Source organism: Equus quagga, chromosome 11 (genome assembly GCF_021613505.1).
Source record: "Equus quagga isolate Etosha38 chromosome 11, UCLA_HA_Equagga_1.0, whole genome shotgun sequence".
Classification (NCBI taxonomy): Eukaryota; Metazoa; Chordata; class Mammalia; order Perissodactyla; family Equidae; genus Equus; species Equus quagga.
Window position 1 is genome coordinate 16,961,044 of NC_060277.1, and position 21,282 is coordinate 16,982,325.

General features: G+C 34.1%; 1 protein-coding gene across 2 annotated transcripts in view; it reads left to right on the top strand.

Annotated features, from left to right (window-relative positions):
* CEP85L (centrosomal protein 85 like) overlaps window positions 1–21,282 on the top strand; it is a 167,878-nt gene that overhangs the window by 22,972 nt on the left and 123,624 nt on the right. For both annotated transcript variants that reach the window (XM_046675707.1, XM_046675708.1), the window contains one exon: window positions 6,930–7,091. In XM_046675707.1, coding sequence (XP_046531663.1) covers window positions 6,930–7,091 — 162 coding nt within the window. The remainder of the gene's footprint in view (window positions 1–6,929; window positions 7,092–21,282) is intronic.

Genomic DNA, 21,282 nt, shown 5'->3' on the forward strand with positions numbered 1-21,282 from the left:
AAATAAACTATAATAATTACAAGAAAAATAAAAGCATAAAGGTCAAAGAAATGTTCAATAATCCTGCCATCCAGAGAAAACTACTAGTAGTGTTTTGTTGCATTCCTTTGCAATTGCTCTGTGCATTCTTTCTGTGTATATTTGAATCTTTACTGTATGCTGGTTGCAGCACTGAGTAAGATTTGGAACACATGGTCTTTGCCCCCGATGAGCATTTCTACAGTCTAGGAGGAGGACAAATACCTGGACAGGTAACTTCAGATTTATGTGGTGGGTGCTAAGCTAGAGATGGGCAAAAAAGAGTTTAGAGAATTCCTAGACAACTTGAAATCTGAGGTTATTTGTGAATTTCTCATTTATTAAATTTTGTCTTGTTAGATTGACAATATAAGCATTTTATACTTTTAGATCTTTTTCTTTATTTTAATGGCTAAGATTCTGTTCCCTTCTCCCTTTTGGGTTTATTTATAGTTGTTCCTTATTAGAAATAATGCGTAAGGAACATTCTATAACTCCACTCCCCTAAATTTTGGATTATTTCTTTTTTTTTCTTTAGCTTTATGGAGGTATAATTGACAAATGAGATTGTAATGCATTAAAGTATAGACATGATGATTTTATATACATATACATTGTGAAACGATTCTCACCAGAGTTAGTTAACACATCTATCACCTTACATATTTACTTTTTTTTTTAAGGTGAGAATACTTAAGTTCTACTGTCAGCAAATTTCAAGTATACAAAACAGTGTTAACTATAGTCGTCTTATTCTACATTAGATTCTCAGACTCACTGATCTTATAAGTGAAAGTTTGTGCCCTAGCAGCTTCTCCCTATTTCCCCTACTCCCCAGACCCTGGCAACCACTATTCTTCTCCCTTTGAGTTCATCTTTTGTTTTTTAATTCCATATATGTTATATATACATTACAGTATTTGTCTTTGTCTTTGTCTTATTTCACTTAACATAATGCCCTTCAGGTTCATCTGTGTTGTTGCAAATGGCAGGATTTCCTTTTTTTATGGCTGAATAATATTCTGATTTATGTATATATCATATCTTCTTTATCCATCCATTGATGAATACTTAGGTTGTTTCTATACTTTGGCTGTTGTAAATAATGCTTCAGTGAACGTGGAAGTACAGATATTCTCTTCGAGATAGTTATTTTGTTTCTTTTGGATATATACCCAGAAGGTGAATTGCTGGATCGTATTGTAGTTCTATTTTTAGTTTCTTGAGGAACCTCCATACTGTTTTCCACAGTGACTGTACCAGTTTACATTCCCACCAGCAGTGCACAAGTGTTCCCTTTCTCCTCACTAGCATTTGTTATTGGTTATCTTTTTGATAACAGCTATCCTAACAGGTGTGAGGTGATATCTCATTGTGGTTTTGATTTGAATTATCATGATATTAGTGCTGTTGAGCACCTTTTATGTACCTCATGGCCATTTGTATGTCTTCCTTGGAAAAATGTCTGTTCAGGTCCTTTGCCCGTTTTTTAATTAAAATTTTTTTTTTAAGTTGAGTTGTATGAATTTCTTATATTTGGGATGTTAACTCCTTATCAGATATATGATTTGCCATTTCATAGTCTTTTCATTTTTTTGATGGTTTCTTTTGCTGTGCAGAAGCTTTTTAGTTTGAGGTAGCTTTTTCTTTTGTTGTCTTTGTTTTTGGTGTCAAATCCAAAAAAATCATTGCCAAGACCAATATCAAAGAGCTTACCCGCTTCATTTTCTTCTAGGAGTTTTATGGTTTGAGGTCTTATGTTCAAGTCTTTGATCCATTTTGAGTTGATTTTCATGTATAGTGTAAGATGGGGGTCCAGTTTCATTCTTTTGCATGTGGTTGTATAGTTTTCCCAACACCATTGAGACTGTCCTTTCTCCATTGTATATTCTTGGCTCTTTTGTAGTAAATCAGTCGACCATATATGCATGGGTTTATTTCTGGGCCCCTATTCTGTTCCATTGATCTATGTCTCTGTTTTTATACCAATCCTATATTGTTTTGATTACTATAACTTTATAGTATAGTTTGAAGTCAGGAAGTTTGATGCCTCTAGCTTTGTTCTTTCTCAGGTTTGCTTTGGCTCTTTGGGATCTTTTGTGGTTCTGTATAAAGTTTAGGATTTTTTTTTCTGTTTCTGTGAAAAATGTCATTTGAATTTTGGCAGGGATTACATTGAATCTGTAGATTCTTTTGTCTAATATGGCTATTTTAGCAATATTAATTCTTCCAGTCATTGAGCATGGAATATCTTTCCATTTATTTTTGTCGTCTTCCGTTTCTTTCATCAGTGCATTACAGTTTTTGATGTACACATCTTTTACCTCCTTGTTTTAATTTATTCCTAAGTATTTTAGTTCTTTTTGATGCAATTGTAAGTGGGATTATTTTCTTAACCTCTCTTTCCAATAGTTTGTTGTTGGTGTATAGAAGCACAACTGATTTTTTTTTTTTTTTTAAGGAAGATCGACACTGAGCTAACATCTATGCCCATCTTACTCTATTTTATATGCGGGATGCCTGCCACAGCATGGCTTGATAAGCAGTGCATAGGTCTGTGCCCAGGATCTGAACTGGCAAACCCTGGGCCACCAAAGTGGAGTGCGTGAACCCAACCACTATACCACTGGGCCAGCACCAAAACACAACTGATTTTTGTATGTTGCTTTTGTATCCAGCTTTGCTGAATTTGTTGATTAGTTCTAATGGGGTTTTGGTAGAGTCTTTAGGGTTTTCTATATGTATCATGTCATCTGCGAATAGAAACAGTTTTACTTCTTCCTTTCCAATTTGGATGCCTTTTATTTATTTTTCTTACCTAATTGCTCTGGCTAGGACTTCAAGTACTATGTTAAGTAAAAGTGGTACGAGTAGGCATCTTTCTCTTGTATCTGACCTTAGAGTAAAAGCTTTCAATTTTTCACTGCTGAGTATGATACTAACTGTGGGCTTGTCGTATATGGCCTTTATTGTGTTGAGGTATGTTCCCTCTGTACCCAGTTTGTTGACAGTTCTTGTCTTGAAAGGATGTTGAATTTTGTCAGATAATTTTTTGGCATCTGTTGAGATGCTCATATAATTTTTATCCTTTATTCTGTTAATGATTTTATTTGTATATGTTGAACCATTCTTGCATCCCTAGAATAAATCCCACTTGATTGTAGTGTATGATTCTTTTATCGTGCTATTGAATTTGGTTTGTTAGTATTTTGTTAAGGATTTCTGCATCTGTCTTTATCAGGGATATTGACTTGTAGTTTTCTTGTCTTGTAGTGTGCTTATCTGGCTTTGATATCAAGGTAATGATGGCCTCTTAAAAGGAGTTTGGAAGTGTTCTCTCCTCTACTATTTTTGAAGTAGTTTGAGAAGGATTGAAATTAATTCTTTTTTAAGTGTTTGGTAGAATTCTCCAGTGAAGCCATCTAGTCCTGAACATTTCTTTTTTGGGAGATTTTTGGTTATTGATTCAATGTCCTTGCTAGTGATTGGCTTGCTTAGATTTTCCATATCTTCATGATTCAGTCTTGGTAGGTTGTATGTTTCTAGGAATTTATCTTTTTCTTCTAAGTTGTCCAATTTGTTGACGTACAGTTGTTCATAAAAGTTTCTTATGATCCTTTGTATTTCTCTGTGATCAGTTGGAATGTCTCCTTTTTCATTTATGATTTTACTTACTTGAAATTTCTCTCCCTTTTTTTTTAATTGTCAGGCATGTCAATTTTGTTTATCTTTTCAAAACACCAGTTCTTTGTTTTGTTGATCTTTTCTATTTCCTTTCAGTATTTCTTTCATTTATTTCCACCCTGATCCTTTTTATTTCCTTTCTTCTAACTTTGGGCTTAGTTTGTTCTTCTTTTTATAGTTTCTTAAGGTGTAAAGTTAGATGGTTTATTTGAGCTCTTTCTTTTTCTTTTTCTTAATGTTAGCGTTTACCACTATAAACTTGCATCTTAGAACTGCTTTCACATCCTTTAAGTTTTGGTATTTTGTGTTTTCATTGTCATTTGTCTCAAGATATTTTTTGATTTCCCTTTTGATTTCTTCTTTGATCCACTGGTTGTTTAGGAGCATGTTGTTTAATTTCCATGTTTGTGAATTTTCCAGTTTTCTTCTTGTAATTGATTTCTAGTTTCATACCATTGTGGTATGAATTGAGTTTACATATCTTGACTACAGCTGGTTCCTAATCTCAGAATCAAATGTTAATGTAATCTGCAAATCAATATAAATAATTTCCAGTGTTTTTCCCTATAAGATGATAGTATATAATAATAATATCATCATCATCATCACTAGTGATAGAGTAAATGGTCCTGTAATGTATTTGTTCTTTTAGTAAAACATTATAGTCAATGTTAACCTTTAAGGATAGAGCTCCCTGAAAGCTCCTTTTCTGGATATGTAAATGTACAACCTCTTCTCCAACCATGGAATCATACTATATATGCAGCTATGTAAAATGCTTCTCTCCCACACATACTTAATTTTTTGGATGCCATTACATGTTAAAAAAATAGGTTAGTAAAAAATTATTCTTAGCACTTAAATATTAACTAATTTACAGATATCTATTTTGTTTCTAGGCATTTATTTATTTTAAGCAGTGCTGTCAAGAATGTCCTTGTGTTTATATATTTTTATACTTCTCTGATTACTTTTTTAGGATAAATTCCTAGTAGGTCTCATCTATGTTAAATTTAGGTACCTGTTCCCAGATGCCCTAATTTAGAAAGTTTGTGTCAGTTTATTTGCCCACAAAACTAGATGAATATTCCCTGCACTTTGACATCAATTTTTCAAATATTTGCCAATAATATTTAATATGATGTAATTTAAGAAGTCTGAAAACTTTGTTTTTTTCATTTCTTTCATTATTACTGAGATTGGATGTCTTTTCATATCTTTATCATTTACATGTACTCCCAGCCTATTTATGCTATTTTCTGGGTATTGCTAAAAAAATATTTCTCCAACTGATAGGTTTGTACTTGGGAGAGAAAGTAGCGGGCCTGTTTCCCTTTTTGATAACAGTTTAGACAAGACTTTGAGTTCATTTAGGTGGAATGTTAAGCTGATTGAAGAAAACATTTTGGTGTAGACTATAGATGGATCAGAGTTAGAGCAGGCCTGGTGATGGAGTACCTTAACTGGGTGCTTTAATATAATGCGTCTTTAATCAGATAAATTAAGATAAATCTCATTCTGAGAGAGGTCTAGAATCTACAGAGATTTAAGTGGTTGTTGTGGACCAGAGAAGACAAAAGTGTCCCTTTGGCTAATTTTTTAAAATCTTGAGTTAATTTAAATGTATATGGACTTTAAGGCTACTTATATACTTCATATATTTATAAAACCCAAAGAAATTTAACTTATAAAGTATATGTAAATAAAACCTCAAAATAATATTAATGTGGCATAATATTTTATTAAAACTAAATCTTTAATGTTGGGATTAATATGGTAGAAAATAGCTTCAGGTCTGGTTTTATTAATGTTTTTGTATTTTGTTTTAGTATTAATACAGAGAATGATTATTCTTAAAAGTGTGGTAAAAATCATGTAATTAATTTTACGGACATGTTTGTCATTTGCTGATCCTTAGTTTAAACTACTAGAAGGCACTCCTCGCATGCCAATTTCAGTAGTGTGTCACATGATAATGCTATAAAAATGTCTTGTTTCACATCATGATGTTTAGTGCCCAATATGTCATTTGCCCTTTACTTAAAGGTAGCTGCAATTACAAACATAAAACACAAATGGGGGCATTGAAATTATATGAGGATAAATCTGTTTTAAGGTAGCTATACAGACAGACACAGTGGCATTCAAATTAGGTGGAAATAATCTGCTTTAAGGTAGCTATTCAGATAATCTCTAACGCGCTTACTAATTTTTTAAGGATGTCATTGAAATGAAGGCCCAAAATGCTTGTAGAGAACTTCTGCAGGCTCCAATTTGAGAATGACTGTGTTAGCCATAAAAAAGATATGTGCTTCTATTGGTTTTATATAAAATTCAGTAGATTTAAAATTGCTCTTTCAAATTTCTGTAAAGATTTCTAAATGCTTATTCTTTTTTTCTGCACCTAACTTTCATGAACTAGTAATAAATAGTTCACAGACCAACACTGGTCCACTTTGAGTGGCATTGTAATAGATAATAAGAGAATGAAGTGAGCAAAAAAGGTAAAATGCTGGATAAATCAGAAAAAGACAAAAATTAAGTCAAAATGGACAAGATAAATGAAAATAAAGATTGAGAGACTGTTGAAAAGTAATAAACTAGCTAAAAAATAAGGATTTAATATAACTCAAAAGGGAAAATTGAGCAAAGAGCCAGGAAGATGCTGTGGTGTTAGACTTTTATCAAAAGATAACTGAAGAAATAAAATCAATTAAAATAATGCAAAATAATTTTGAATTTTAAGTGATAAAGGTATAGTAGAAAAAAATAGAATTTTTTCATCCTCCATAAGCACATTCTTCTTATATTACCATGCAATATGATACAATTAGACTTTCCTGAGCCCCACTTCCAAGCTAATGCCTGTGTATGGGATCTCAGATGCCTACCCATCAAATATTCCAGAGCAGGGTGCTGACATTTCCAGATAGGTAGATGATAGATTTGACATTTTAAATAGGACGGCAGTACATGTTTAAAGTTCAGTACTCAAAGTAGAAAACAGAATCTTTCAGCCAGAGGAAGCTGCTAAATCAGCATCGAATTGATATGTGAGCAATAGATGTTTATTTGTTGAATCTTAGATATCATTGATCTGTTATAATTTTTTTTGTGTAGAAAACTTTTTATGCTTTATACGTATTTTTCACAAGGGCGAAAAAGGATATCTTCTGCCTACTCATAGACATTATAATGTGTTAACTTTTGCATATTTTCCTTTGTAGGCCCAGATTATTCTTCATCAGCATGGTTACCTGGTAATGAACCCTTGTGGCAGGCCACAAGTGTTCCATCTAACCATCGAAATAACCATATCAGGAGACATAGTATAGCTTCTGACAGTGGCGACACCGGCATTGGAACTTCCTGTTCTGACAGCGTGGAAGGTGAGCTAAGATTCTTAATGTTTAGACATGACTCTTTGGAGAGTGGTTGTGATTGTGAACATTCAAGGGATGTGTTTTATTGTTCCAAACTAAGAAACTATAAAGTAATATTTAAATATTTGATAATGTTCTGTGTTGTTGTATATCAAAGGAAATTGTCCTAGGGTCATATTAGTTTTTCCTTCATTCACTTTAACTAAACTTTTTATTTTGAGATAGTTGTAGATCATCATGCAATTTTAAGAAATAGTCCAGAGATTTTACATACCCTTTATTCAGTCTTTCCCCACCCCACCACATGATAGTATCTTGGAACACTATAGTTGGGTATCATGACGAGGGTATTGGCATTGATAGAGTCAAAATACAGAACATTTCTGCCATTATAATATACCTCATGTTGCCTACAGCGTCTTCCCTCCAAACTCTGGGAAACCACTAATCTATTCTCCGTTTCTATAATTTTGTCATTTCAGGGAAGCTATATATAAATGGATTCATATGATATGTAACCCTTTGGAACTGTTTTCTTTCCTCTGGAGAGTCATCCAGGTTGTTGTATGTATCAATAGTTCATTCCTTTTTATTGCTGAGTAGTATTCAGCAATTTAGTGTTAGACCATATTTGCTTAACTATTCACCCATTGAAAGACATCTGGGTTGTTTCTGGTTTTTGACTATGAGGAGTAAAGCTGTTATAAACATTTGTGTACAGATTTTGGTGTGAACATAATGTCTTCATTTCTCTGCAGTAAATGCTCAGGAGCACAACTGCTGGTTGTAGGGTAGTTTCTTATTTAGTTTTTAAAGATACTGTAACACTGTTTTCCAGAGTGGCTATTCCATTTCCATCAGCATTGGAAATGGATTGGTATGAGGGATCCACTTTTCTCTTCATCTCTGCCAGAATTTTGGTGGTTCTAAAATTTTAGCCTTTCTGATAGGAATGTAGTGATAGCTCATTGTGGTTTTATTTTTCATCTCCTTACATAATAATGTTAAACATTTTTTCACGTTATTTGCCATCTGTCTGTTCTCTTCAGTGAAATGTCTCTTCATGTTTTTTGCCCATGTTTTAATTGAATTATTTCCTTTCTTGCTGTTGAGTTTTGAGAGTTCTTTATATATTTTAGATACTATTCCTTTGTTGGCCATGTGGTTTGCAAATATTTTCTTCCACTCTGTAGCTTGTCTTTTCATCCTCTAACAGTGTCTTTTGCAGAGGAAGTTTTAACATTTGATAAGGTCCAGTGTATCAGTTTTTCTCTACATGGATTCTGCTTTTGAGGTCAAGTCTAAGAACTCTTTGCCTGGTCCCAGATCTTCAAGATTTTCCCTCATTTTTTTTCTAGAATTTTTATCATTTTATGTTTACATTGAAGTCCATGATCTATTTTGAGTTAATTTTTTATAAAGCATCTGTGTTTGGGTGTCCTCAAGATCATTGTTAGGCTCAATGATTTGCTAGAAGGAATCATGGAACTCAGAAAAGCTATTATTCTAATGGTTATGGTTTGTTACAGCCAAAGGTTACAGATTTAAATCAGCAATAGAAAAAGCAGCAAAGGACAGGGTCCGGGAGACACCAGGCCCGAACTTCCAGTTGTCCTCTCCCAGTGGAGTTGTGTGAACAGTGCTTAACTCCCAGCAATGATGTGTGACAGCACATTTGAAGTATTGCTAGGCAGACTAGGTACCCATGCCTTGGTGTCCAGGATTTTTATTGTGGGTTGGTTACGTTGGCATGCTTGACTGCCTCCGTGGATGACCTTAGTCTCCAGCCTTTGATAGGTCAAGGTGATAACACGTGGTTCAAGGCCCACCGTAAGTCATGTTATTGACATAGACTACCTGGAGTGACCCAGGGTCCCCAGGTAAACAAACTCTCATTAGGCAGGATTTTCCAGGATGTAGAGGGTACTTCCTACATGCTCTAGGGGAAAACCTTTCTTTAAATATGCAGGAGGTGAAATACCCAGACATGCTGAGTTAATCCTTTCTGCACAGTGTGAGACATAGATTGAGGTTAATTTTTTTTTTTTTGCTTAATAAATCTTGAAATCAGGTAAGGTAATTATTCTCACTTTATCCTTTTTTTTCAAAATTGTTTCGGCTATTCTAGTTCCTTTGCTTTTCTATATGTTTTAGAATAATTTTGTCTATATCTACAAAAAATCTTGCTGGGAATTTAATAGCAATTGTGTTGTCTGTGTATCAGTTTGGGGAGAATTGACGTCTTTTTTCTGTTGAGTCTTCCAATTCTTTAACGTGGTATGTTTCTCCATCTCCATTTATTTAGGTTTTAATTTCATTCTCCACTGTTGTGTGGTTTTCAGCATACATGCCCTGTATATGTTTTGTTAGATTTATAACTATTTCTTTTTTTTTGGAGTGGCTGTAAATGGTATTATATTTCCAGTTTTGTTGTCAGTGTGTTAACTGTTGTTATGTAGAAATATAATTGATTTTTGTATATTTATCTTGTATCTTGGTACATTGCTAAACTCACTTTTTAGTTCTAGGAGGTTTTTTTGGGTACATTTCATGGGATTTTTTGTGGAGACAATCATGTCATCTGTAAATAGGGATGGTTTTCCTTTCTGATCTGTATGACTTTTGTTTCCTTTGCTTTATTTATTGCAGTGGCTAGAACATCCAACACACTGTTGATTATGAGTAGTAAGCATGGCCATCTTTGCCTTTTTCCTGATCTTATAAATAAAGCATTCATTCAGTATTCACGGTTAAATAGCTGTATAACAGCTATTAGCTGTAGGTTTTTTCTAGATGCCTTTTATCAGTTTGAGGAAGTTCCCCTCTATTCCTGGTTTGCTGAGAGTTTTTTTAATAATGAATAAGTGTTGGATTTTGCAAATGCTTTTTCTTCATCAGTTGATGTATGATATTCTTCTTTAGTTTGTTGATATGGTGTTAAAGTCCATTGCTTGATCTTAAAATACTGAACTAGCTTTCCATCCATAGAATAAAATTTACTTGGTTATGGTGTATAATTCTTTTTATATATTGCTGAATTCTATTTACTATTTTATTAAGGAAACTTTTTTGTGTATTCATAAGGGATATTGGTCTATAGTTTTTTTTTTGTTTGTTTCAATATCAGGATAATACTCTTGTTTCAATATCAGGATGATACTCTTTTTATAAAATGAGTTGGGAAGTGTCCCCTCCTATTTGCTGGAAGAGATTACGTAGAATGGTGTTAATTCTTCTTTAAATGTTTGGTAAAATTCTTCAGTGAAACCATGTGGGCCTAGAGATTTGTTTTTTCATTGTTTTAAAATCATGAATTCAATTTTCTTAATAGTTATAGGGCTAGTCTAATGATCTCTTTCAAACTGATTGAGTTGTGATAGTTTGTTTCTTTGGGGAAGCGGTCCATGTTGTCTAGTTTATGTGTATAGAATTGTTCATAGAGTTCTCTTATTATCCCTTTGATATCTGCAATCTCTATAGTGATATCCGCTGTTCCATTTCTGGTGTCGGTAATTGGTGGTGTCTTCCTTTTTTATTTTTTAGTTTTGGTACTAGTTTGTCAATTTTATTGATCTTTTCAAAGAATCAGCTCTTTGTTTCATTAATTTTTTCTTTTATTTTCTGTTTTCAATTTTAGTGATTTGTTCTTTATTATTTCCTTCTTTTTTTTTAAAAAAAGATTTTATTTTTCCTTTTTCTCCCCAAAGCCCCCAAGTACATAGTTGTGTATTGTCAGTTGTGGGTCCTTCTAGTTGTGGCATGTGGGACACCGCCTCAGCATGGCTTGATGAGCAGTGCCATGTCTGCGTCCAGGATTCAAACTGGCAAAACCCTGGGCTGCCAAAGCAGAGCATGTGAACTTACCCATTCTGCCATTATTATTTCCTTCTTTCTGCTTTGGGTTTATTTTGCTCTTTTTGTAAGTTCTTAAGGTGGGAGATTAGGTTATTGATTTGCAACTTTTCCTCTTTTAAGACATATGCATTTAGTGCTATAAATTTCCCTCAGCACCACTTTAGCTGTGTCTCACAGATTTTGGTATTTTGTGTTTCCATTTTCATTCAGTTCAGTGTGTTTTCTTAATTTACCTTGAGACTTCCTCTTTGACTCCAGGATTATTTAGAGTGTGTTCTTAGTTTCAAAGCGTTTGGATATTTTCTTGCTTTCTGCTTTTAATTTCTAGTTTGATGCCATTGTGGTCAGAAACATGCTCTATGATTTCAGTTCTTTTAAATTTTTTGATTTGTTTTGGGTCCTGACATATGGTCTGTTTGGTTCTCTGGATACTTAAAAAGGTCATGTATTTTGCTATTGTTGAGTCAGGTGTTCTGTAAATGTTAATTCGATCCTGTTGGTTGATGATGTTGTTGAGTTTTTCTGTATCTTTGATGATTTTCTTCTAGTTATTCAATCAGTTGTTGAGAAAGGAGTTCCAAAAAGTCTCAACTATAATTGTGTATTTCTGTATTTCTTTTTTTTCTATAAATTTCTCTTTCATATATTACAACTCTCTTGTTTGGTGCATACACATTTAGGATTGCTATGTATTCTTGGTGGATTGGCCCTTTTATCATTATATAGTGTCCCTCTCTATTGCTGGTAATTTTCTTTGTTCTGAAGTCTACTTTATCTGACATTAACACAGCCATCCTGTTTTCCTTTGATTAATGTTTAAATGGTATATGTTTTCTATTCTTTTACTTTCAACCTATCAGTATCATTATATTTGAAGTAAGTTACTTGTAATTGCATATAATTGGGTCATGGTTTTTAATCCACTCTGCCAGTTTCTTTTAATTGGTATATGTAGGTCATTTACGTTTAATGTAATTCATGTTGTATCAATACTTAATTTTTCTGTTCTCTTTGTTTCTGTTTTCATTTTCCTGCCTTCCTGTGGGATAAACGTTTTTAAAATTCCATTTGGATTATCTATAGTATTTTTAAGTATATCTGTTTGTTTAGCTCTTCCAGTAGTTGCTCTAGGTGTTACATTACATATGTCATGTATATATGTAATATACATGCCATATATAACATTTTAACAGTTTGAGTGGAGTATACAAACCTTACCTCCCTTATTTGTAATAAAATTGTTTCAGAAAATATCTAACATTTTAACAGTTTGAGTGGAGTATACAAACCTTACCTCCCTTATTTGTAATAAAATTGTTTCAGATATTTTCTCTACATATATTTATAACCACATCAGACAGTGTCATAATTTTTACTTTAACTGTCAAACATAATTTAGAAAACTCAAGTGGAGACAGAAAACCTGTTGTATGTTACTCATATTTTTGCTTCCTGCATTCGTTCTTTTCTTTCTTCCTTCATTGTGTTACAAGGTTCCTTATATTGTTGTTTCCTTTTGGTTTAGAGCACTTTAGCTATTCTTTTAGGATACATATGCTAGTGACAAATTAGTTTTCTTTCAACTTAGATTTCCCCTTGATTCCTGAAGGATAATTTCATTTGGTATACAATTCTAGTTTGACAGTTCTTTTCTTTCAGTACTTCGAAAGTATTGTGCCACTTTTTTCTTGCCTCCCTGGTTTCTGAAAACAAATCTGCTGTCATTTTTCTCTGGCTACTTTCAAGAGTTTTTTCTTTGTCTTCATTTTCAGAAATTGAATATCACCTGTCTGTGAGTGTGTTTTTTTGGGTTTGTACAGACTCTTGAATCTGTAAATGGAAGTTTTTAGCCATTATTTTCTTTGAGTACTTTTTCAGCCTCTTTTTCCTACTAGGACTCTGATGGCATAAATTCTAAAACCTGTTGTTCTACAGGTCTCTCGTGCTCTCTTCCTTTTGTTTTTTTTTCCGCCTATTTTTTGTTTGTTGTTCAGATTGGGTAATGTTTATTGTTCTGTCTTCCATTTCACTGATATTTTTCTTTGGTCTGCTCCATTCTCCTGTTGAGCCTATCCACTGAGCTTTTTAATTCTATTATTGTATTTTTCAGTTCCAAATTTTTGTTTTGGTTTTTCTTTATATTTTCTGTTTCTTTGCTGAGACTTTTTATTATTTTTTGCTGATGCTTTTCTGTTTTGTCATTGGTTCCAGGCATGTCTTTAATTGTTCAGCAAAGTAATTTTATGATGATTTTTAAAAAGTCTTTGTCAGAGAATTCTAACGTTTCTGTTATCTTGGTGGTGACATCTTTGTCTTTTTTTCATTCAGTTTGAGAACTTACTGGTTCTTTGTATGGCAGATGATTTTCATTTGAAACTTGGATAATTTTGTATTGTGAGATTCTGGATTTATTTATTAAGTAATAAATGTTTACTTATACTTATAAATTACAATTTTATAAATATAAGCTATAGCATTTATTTACATATAAGTAAACATAATATAAAATTATTATAAATATTTGTTTGTTTATGTACTTAAACCTTTTCTGTTAGCTGGCTTTTTTAGATACCACTCTGGCATGTGAGGGGGAAGGGACACTCTCTTCTTACTGCCAGGTGGAGTCAGAAGTCCAGCTTCCCTCTCTGACCTCTGTTGATAGCAGAGGAGTTTGGTGGGAGGGGAGTGCCTTGTTATTGCTGGTCATGGATGGAAGTCCAGGTTTTCCATGTGATCACCACTGATGCCACTGTGGCCTCGTTATTGCTGGGTGATGGTGAATGTCCTAACTCTGTATAGGCTCTTCTGTTATAACGTAAGTGTGTGTGTATGGAGGAGGTAGGGCTCTATACTGCTGGACAGGGATGAAAATCCTGTCTCCCTACTTGGCCTTCTTTGATCCTACCCTGATGGGGATATTAGAGTACTTTGTTGTAGCTTGGCAAAGTTGGAAGTCTAGGTTTCCCACTTGGCTTTGTTGATGTGGGTGGAGGTAGGGCCACAGTTTTTTTTGTGGTGTTTGGCTGGAGAAGAGTGGTTACTGTCTAAAAACTTTCTGTCTTGTTGGCTTCCTCTTTCCTGGAAGAACAGGTGTTTTGGGGGAGTTTTTGGGGCCCACTGGTTCTTTTGGGTTTCTGGCTTTTTCACCTTCGAGTCTGGGAGATACGAGGCAAAAAGAAAACATAGAATATTCAGTTGCATAGAATATTGATTTTATTATGGTCTTATATCCGACAGCAGTTGACTCTCTAAAACATATAACTCAAGGAAAGGTAGGAAATATATACAAGGTGAAGTGGCAGACGAACAGGAATGTGTATTACAAAAAAAAAATCTATTTGTAAGATATTCTTTTGTTAAATTAAAAGATGAAAATAACTTAAATATATAGTTCTTATGTTTCTTTAGCTTTCTTTTTTACTTTCTCTAAATTTTATATCCTGTTTTCACAGCCTTATTTAGTTTGTGAATGAATATTCTTCGAGCTATTGATTTTATTGTAAATTTGGTTAAATGTTCTCATTCATATTTGGCCCCTTGGAATAAAGTTGACAGAGTATGTTGACAGTTGTAACGGTGAGTTTTCTACTTGATTGATCTGAAATAACATCTTAGTATATTATTCTATGTGCCTTACTATTGAAATTAATTTCAGAGTCCCTCAAGAATAAGTTGATACACAAAAGAAAAAAGTTGAGTTCAGGAAGGAAATAAAAGTCAAACAAACTAAATTTTGTCTAAATGTAAAAATTTGTTATATTTTTTTAAAAACTGCTTTTAAAGGCATTACTTTCAGTGGGAAGCTGGTGATATTCCAGAAATATTAAATAAAATGTCCCATTATAGACTTTTTTTTTCAAGCTTTCAGGCATTCTAATGGAATATTTTCTTAAGCTATAGATAATAAATAGGGTTATTTTCTTTGGTAACAATTAGTCATAGTGTTAGAATTGGGTGGGACTTTAGAGGCAATTAATCAGACCATTATATAAATGAGTAAACTAGTTCCCAAAAGGTGAAACTACTACTCTTACTAATATGGTAGTTAAGAGCTTAAAGCTTTGTTTAAACCTGTTATCATTTAATTATCTGTACAACCTTGAATAATTTCTCACTTCTTTGAGCCTGAGTTTTTTCATCTCTAAATCGGAGATAACTTTGTTATATACTATGAGGATTTAATTATATGATTTTTAAATTGTTTAGTGCAGTTCTTTGCATTATCATCATTGTTTAAAAAATGATTTCTGTTCTTCTTCCTTGCTTTCTTACTTTTTTCGTGTGTCTCTTTCCTCAAATTCCCCCTCCCTAGGACGGTTCCCCAGCCGACTTACGTAAAACAATGATACTTCTACTTCCACCCTCACAGTTTTATACCTCCTGTTTTGTTTTGGGTTTGTTTATAATTCGTATCGTAGAATAGGGTTAGCCTGCTTTTGTACCTGATATTTCCAAGATTAGAGCCTCTTTAATGTTCCCCAGACAGATGAACTCTCTGTGCTACATTCCCAAGACTGGTATTTTATGCCGTCTCGTGTCCTAATTCAATAATTAACACTCCTCATTTTCCAGCTTCTGGAATTTTGTTGTAATTTCTTTTGCTGATGGTCCTGTATTGTTCATTGCTGTGAGTTTCTACCTTGTTACTTTTGTGTCATTTCATTGAGTCTTGGAAGGGAGAAAATATAACTTTGTGCGTTCAGGCAATGATCTTGAACCAGAAATTCTGTAATGTAGACATAAATGAAAAAAAATGAAGAGAAGAAAAAAATGATCGTAAAACTTTTCCTTAATGTCAACTACTAATATGTATTTATTTACTCTTTTCCCCCCGGATTTTAAAAAGTAGTAAGTAAATGCACATTTAAAAAAGCATAATGATGAACATAATTTTAAGAGTAAATTGATATTTCAGACATTATTAAATTTATGGTCTTTGAAAAATTTGAACCTGTATAGAATGAAATAGAGCAAAAAAGTGAAGTCTTTTATTTCTTCTTCTCCAGTCTTCACTTTTTGAGGTCAAAAATGTTATTATTATGTTGCATGTTCTTTTAGACCTTTTGCTGTGCATTTATTCACATACACACAGGCTTTTAAAAAACTAGGTCATCGCATATGTGTTTTGTGATTTGCTTTCCCTTTTTTTTTTACTTATCTATATTAGATTTCTTTAAAAAATAATTTTCATTTTGAAATAATTCACAGGACCTAATCCACATCACCTGAGTCTCCTAGAATTATTCTATTCTCCAAGGAGATTTAAGCATTGAGATAAGCATGGGACTGGGTTTGACCTCCATGGGCATTTAAGAGTAAAGCAGGCTTCCATGGGGACCTATTTTTTCCTGTATTGGAAGAAACACAGAGAATGAATAAAATTCCTCCTAACATGATGAGCCAAACGATAAATCAGAGACTAAAACTAAAGCCTACAATTTCTATTCCACCAATTGGCCAAAAAAAATCATATATATATATAGCATTTCTATAGCAAACATATCAACATAAGTACTTTTTTAAAACACATGCATATTTGGAAATTTGATGCATAATAGGAAGACAGCATTTCAAAACAGTAATGAAAGATTAGGCCCCAAAAAAGTGATATTAGATCCTGATCTCAAACTGTAAGAAAGTTAAATTTGAAGTGAATTAAAGAGCTAATGGTTTCTTTAAGAAATCATAGGGACCGGCCCTGTGGCTAAGTGGTTAAGTTCGCGTGCTCCGCTTCAGCAGCCCGAAGGTTCACTAGTTCGGATCCTGGGCGAGGACATGGCACATGCTGAGGTGGCATCCCACATGGCACAGCCAGAGGGACCTACAACTAGAATATGCAGCTATGTACTGGGGGGCTTTGGGGAGAAGAAGAGGAAAGAAAGAAAAATCGTAAAAGTGCTAGGAGATAGATTAATTTTATATTCTCACGTTAGAAATATTCTTCTTAGGCCACAAAACACAGATTTGATTTAATAAACAAAAATTTTTGAATGCTGATGAAAGATACTAGATAAGAAAAGGGACATGTTAGGAATAAATATTTGTAGTAAAACTAATAAGGAAATAATATTCATTTTATTTAAAGAGCTCCTACAAATAAGGGAAATTCCCAAAAACAGGTATTTATCTGTAAAATTTAGAATATTTCACAATTTAGAAAATTTTATAGATAAAAGATATAAACAATTTGTGCAAAAAGTGAAAATTGCCAGTAAGCATCTGAAAGATAATCAAATTCAGTCATAGTGAAATGAAAATCTAGATGATGAGATGCTGCTTTTCACCAATGAGATTGCCCCCTTTCTCCAAAAAATAGACTGTAATATCCAGAATCTGAGCAAAGATGGCAAAAGTTGTACTCTGAAAACCAGTGCACATATTCACCTTTGATAGAGGGCAGTTTGGCCGTGATAACTAACAACTGGATAGCTTAGTTATTATGTTCTAGGCACGTTACACGTGTTAACTCATTTAATCCTCATAAGCATGCTCTGATGGGGAAAGTGAGACACCAAGAGGTCAAATTACTTACCTCTCAATAACTTATGTAAGGTATATATATCCTTGATTCAGCACACACGCTGTTGAACAAAGATAAAATGTATAAGAATATTCGCTGTAATACTGAAAAATTAGAAACAACTTTGTGTCTATCAATAGAGAAATGGTTAAATATTTCACTGTGTATCCAGTTAAAATAATTAGATAGCAATATATGTTCCAACCTAGAAAGAAATTCAAGTAAATTTCAAGGTTAAGACAACAAATTGAACACTCTCTTCTAATTTTGTTCCTTTCTGAGATCTCACTAACTCAGGGAAAAAAATTAAAAAAGAAAAACAACCTATGATGACAAGAACAAAAGGAAAAAAAGAGTATACTTTTGGGAGCTGTAAGTCAGAAGAGTAAGTAAGAAATTTTCTTAGCAGGTCCCCAAGAGCTGAATCCTAAACCAGCAACAGAGGAATTCAGGAACAAGCTGTCAATTTATATTATTAAACATTCTCAAAAAGGCTCCAGAACTGGTAGGCCCAGGCTTGCCAGGTTTCTCCATGGTATAGTAACTGCTTTTCTCCTTTCTGTATTCTATTCTTTGGATGCAAGTCAGCTGGGGAGGATTAAACTCCTGGAAGAGGAAGTATCTGAATTTAAAATTTGGAATTTTTCTTTAAGATATATTTGTCCCTTCTCTCCCATTTATTTTTTCAATCACTTATTTATATCACTATGGGCTCATGTATATACATACTTACTTTTTAAATTAAACTTCAGACTTTATATTAGAACTTCACCAGTTTTTCCATAATGTTCTCCTTCTGTTCCTAGTTCCTATTTAGGATACCACGTTACATTTAGTTGTAATGTCTTCTTAATCTTCTCTGATCTGTCACAGTTTCTCTCTCTTTTCTTGTTTTTCATAACCTTAACAGTTTCTTTTTTTGTGTGTGAGAAGTATTGACCCTGAGCTAACATTTGTTGCCAATCTTCCTCTTTTTTGCTTGAGGAAGATTGTCCCTGAGCTAACATCCACGCCAGTCTTCCTCTGTTTTGTATGTGGGATGCTGCCACAGCATGGCTTGAGGAGCAAGTGGTGTATAGGTCTGTGCCCAGGATCTGAAACTGAGAACCCCGGGCCATCAAAGCAGAGGGTGTGAACCTAACCACTACACCACTGGGCCAGCCCCCACCTTAACAGTTTTGAGGAGGACTGATTAGGCGTTTTATAGAATGTCTCTCAAATTGGATTTATCTGATGTTTTCTTGTGATTAGATGGAGGCTATACTTTCTGCAAAGAATACTACGGAGGTGAAAGTGCTCTTATTGTATCAGGATACATGATAGTCAGAAGACATCACTGGTGACATTAACCTTGACCCCTTGTTGAGATATGTTTGCCAGGTTTCTCCACTAAAAGACTATTATTTCCCTCCCATATTCTGTTTTTTGGAAGCAAGTCACTTAAGTCCAGTCTAAACTCACAATGGGGCTGGAGGTACTGAGTTCAACATCCTGGAGGGAAAATACCTACATATATTATTTGTAATTCTTTTATAAGAAAGACTCATCTCCCTCATTTATTTAATCACTTATTTATATCATTATGGACTTTGTATATTTATTTTATCTTTTAGGTTTTGGTCCAATAATAATTTATTGCTCTGGTTATTCCAGTTTTGGCCATTGGAAACTCTTTCAGGTTGCCTGTGACACTTTGTGCCCCCTACCACATCCTTTTATTTTTTGAGCACTTCCTTACTTTTGGATACTAAGATATTCCATGCTTATCTTATATTTTCCCTACCTTAGCCCTAGAATCAGCCATTTCTCCAAAGAACTCTGGTTCCTTTTATTGAATAAGGGTATTTAGAAATCAAGATCTGGGTGCTAGGAATGCTTATTAGTGCTGGGATGTCATTGCTCCTAGACCCTCTCAGAGGACAGAGCTAGGTTATGTAGGTATGTATAATATCCTGTGTATACATACCTATAGTTTTGTCTGTGTCTATTCATCAGTATCTGTATTAAGCTAAACAGGAGTTCATACTGATGTTTCCAACTCTAATCCAGTACAGCAGAGTTCATTTTAGCCTTTTTACCTTGCATATCTTTCCTTCTTTCTCCAAAGGTGAGATACGTCCCACCATCTACTGTCCGTTGACTTATTGGTTCAGCTCCCGGTAGACAAGTAAAGCAGGTTCAGGACTGTTAACTCCTACTCCCCTGTATTAGTGTCCTAGGGATGCCATAGCAAATTACCGCAAACTGGGTGGCTTAAAACAATAGAACTATATTTTCTCACAGGTCTGGAGAGTGCAAGTCCAAAATCAAGGTGTCAACAGGGTCATGCTCCCTTTAAAGTCTCTAGGGAAGAACTTTTCTTCTTTGCCTCCTTTAGCTTCTGGTGGTTACCGGAAGTCCCTGGCATTCCTTGGTTTATGATGTCATAGTTCTCATCTTTGCCTCCTTCCCTTGGCTGCCTTCGCTGGGTTTCCGCTGTATCTTCAGGTCTCTCTCTCACCTTATAATATCACTGGTCCTTGGTTTTAGGGCCCACCCTAATCCAGAATGACCTCATCTTAACTTGATTACATCTGCAAAGACCCTAATTCCAAATAAGATCACATTCATAGGTACCAGGAGTTAAGATTTTCATGTGTCTTTATGGGGGACAGAATTCAATCCACAACACTGCGATAGACTATGGAGTTAAACAGAAAGGCATAAAATAATTGCTGGAGAGCAATTTGAACTAAGTTGAGTTGGAAATAAAGCAGGAGAACTGCTTTGTTGTTTTTTTTCATAAATGTATTATTAGCTATTTGGTCTCATCAGTGAACTTTAAAAATTTTTTTGAGGAGAGAATGATGTGGGAAGATAACAAATCTGAGGATTTAAAAGTTGCAGAGTGTTTGTTCTGGGATTTTCTGCTCAAAAGTTTACGTGAGATCCAGAGACAAATTCTTTAGCTTTTCAGAGCTTTGGCTTAAAAACACAGTGATCTTTTTATATGCAGTTACTTCAACCTGCATAGCGTATTATGGTATTAATCTGGGTGCAGCTGGGGATTTTCCGTCCTTATTTTGGCCAAAGAGAGCTTTAACCTCCCATACCCCCCCGCCCCCGCCCCCAAACCAGGCCCTACAATGTCAGGGCTGGGGTGCTGCCTTTTCGTGATGACTGGCTGAAGAACTGAAAATATCTCATTGAGAATATGGCTGTAAGAGTATCTTTTTTTCATAATCTCCAGAAACTCTTTGATACAGCTGTGTATTATTATATAGTTACTTATCTTTTCTATTTAGAACACTGCCTTTTCTCTTTATTCTTTGAATTAATTTAAAACTAATTTATTTGTGTTAATAGTTGCAAATATCACTGCTTTTCTCACTGAATAATTCATCAGGTATTAAATACAAGTTTCTATAATCTTTTGGGGTGAAGAACATGATTTCCACTTGAATTGGGCTGATGTGAAGATGTTAAATTTTTTGGCTTTCCATTAGTTCTTGCCATTGCCACCAAGTTGAACTCTGACAGTTTTTTATTAATACATGAAACAGTGAGTGATTTTACACTATAGAAAATATTCTGATGGACAAAGAATCCATTGAGTTTAATGCATAATCATAGTAGATTGTGTTATTTAGAGGCTATTCTATACGGATAAAACAGTATCACAGTTTGAAGATTAATGGGCGCATAGGACAAGTGTTCTAGGAAAGGATAAGGAGTAGAAGGAATGGTGGATGAAAATAAAATGAAGGAGTAGGCCTCGGGAAGACTGACAACCAATAACAGAAACTTGGAACTTCTGTGGAAAATGCATCAGAATGGTGGTTT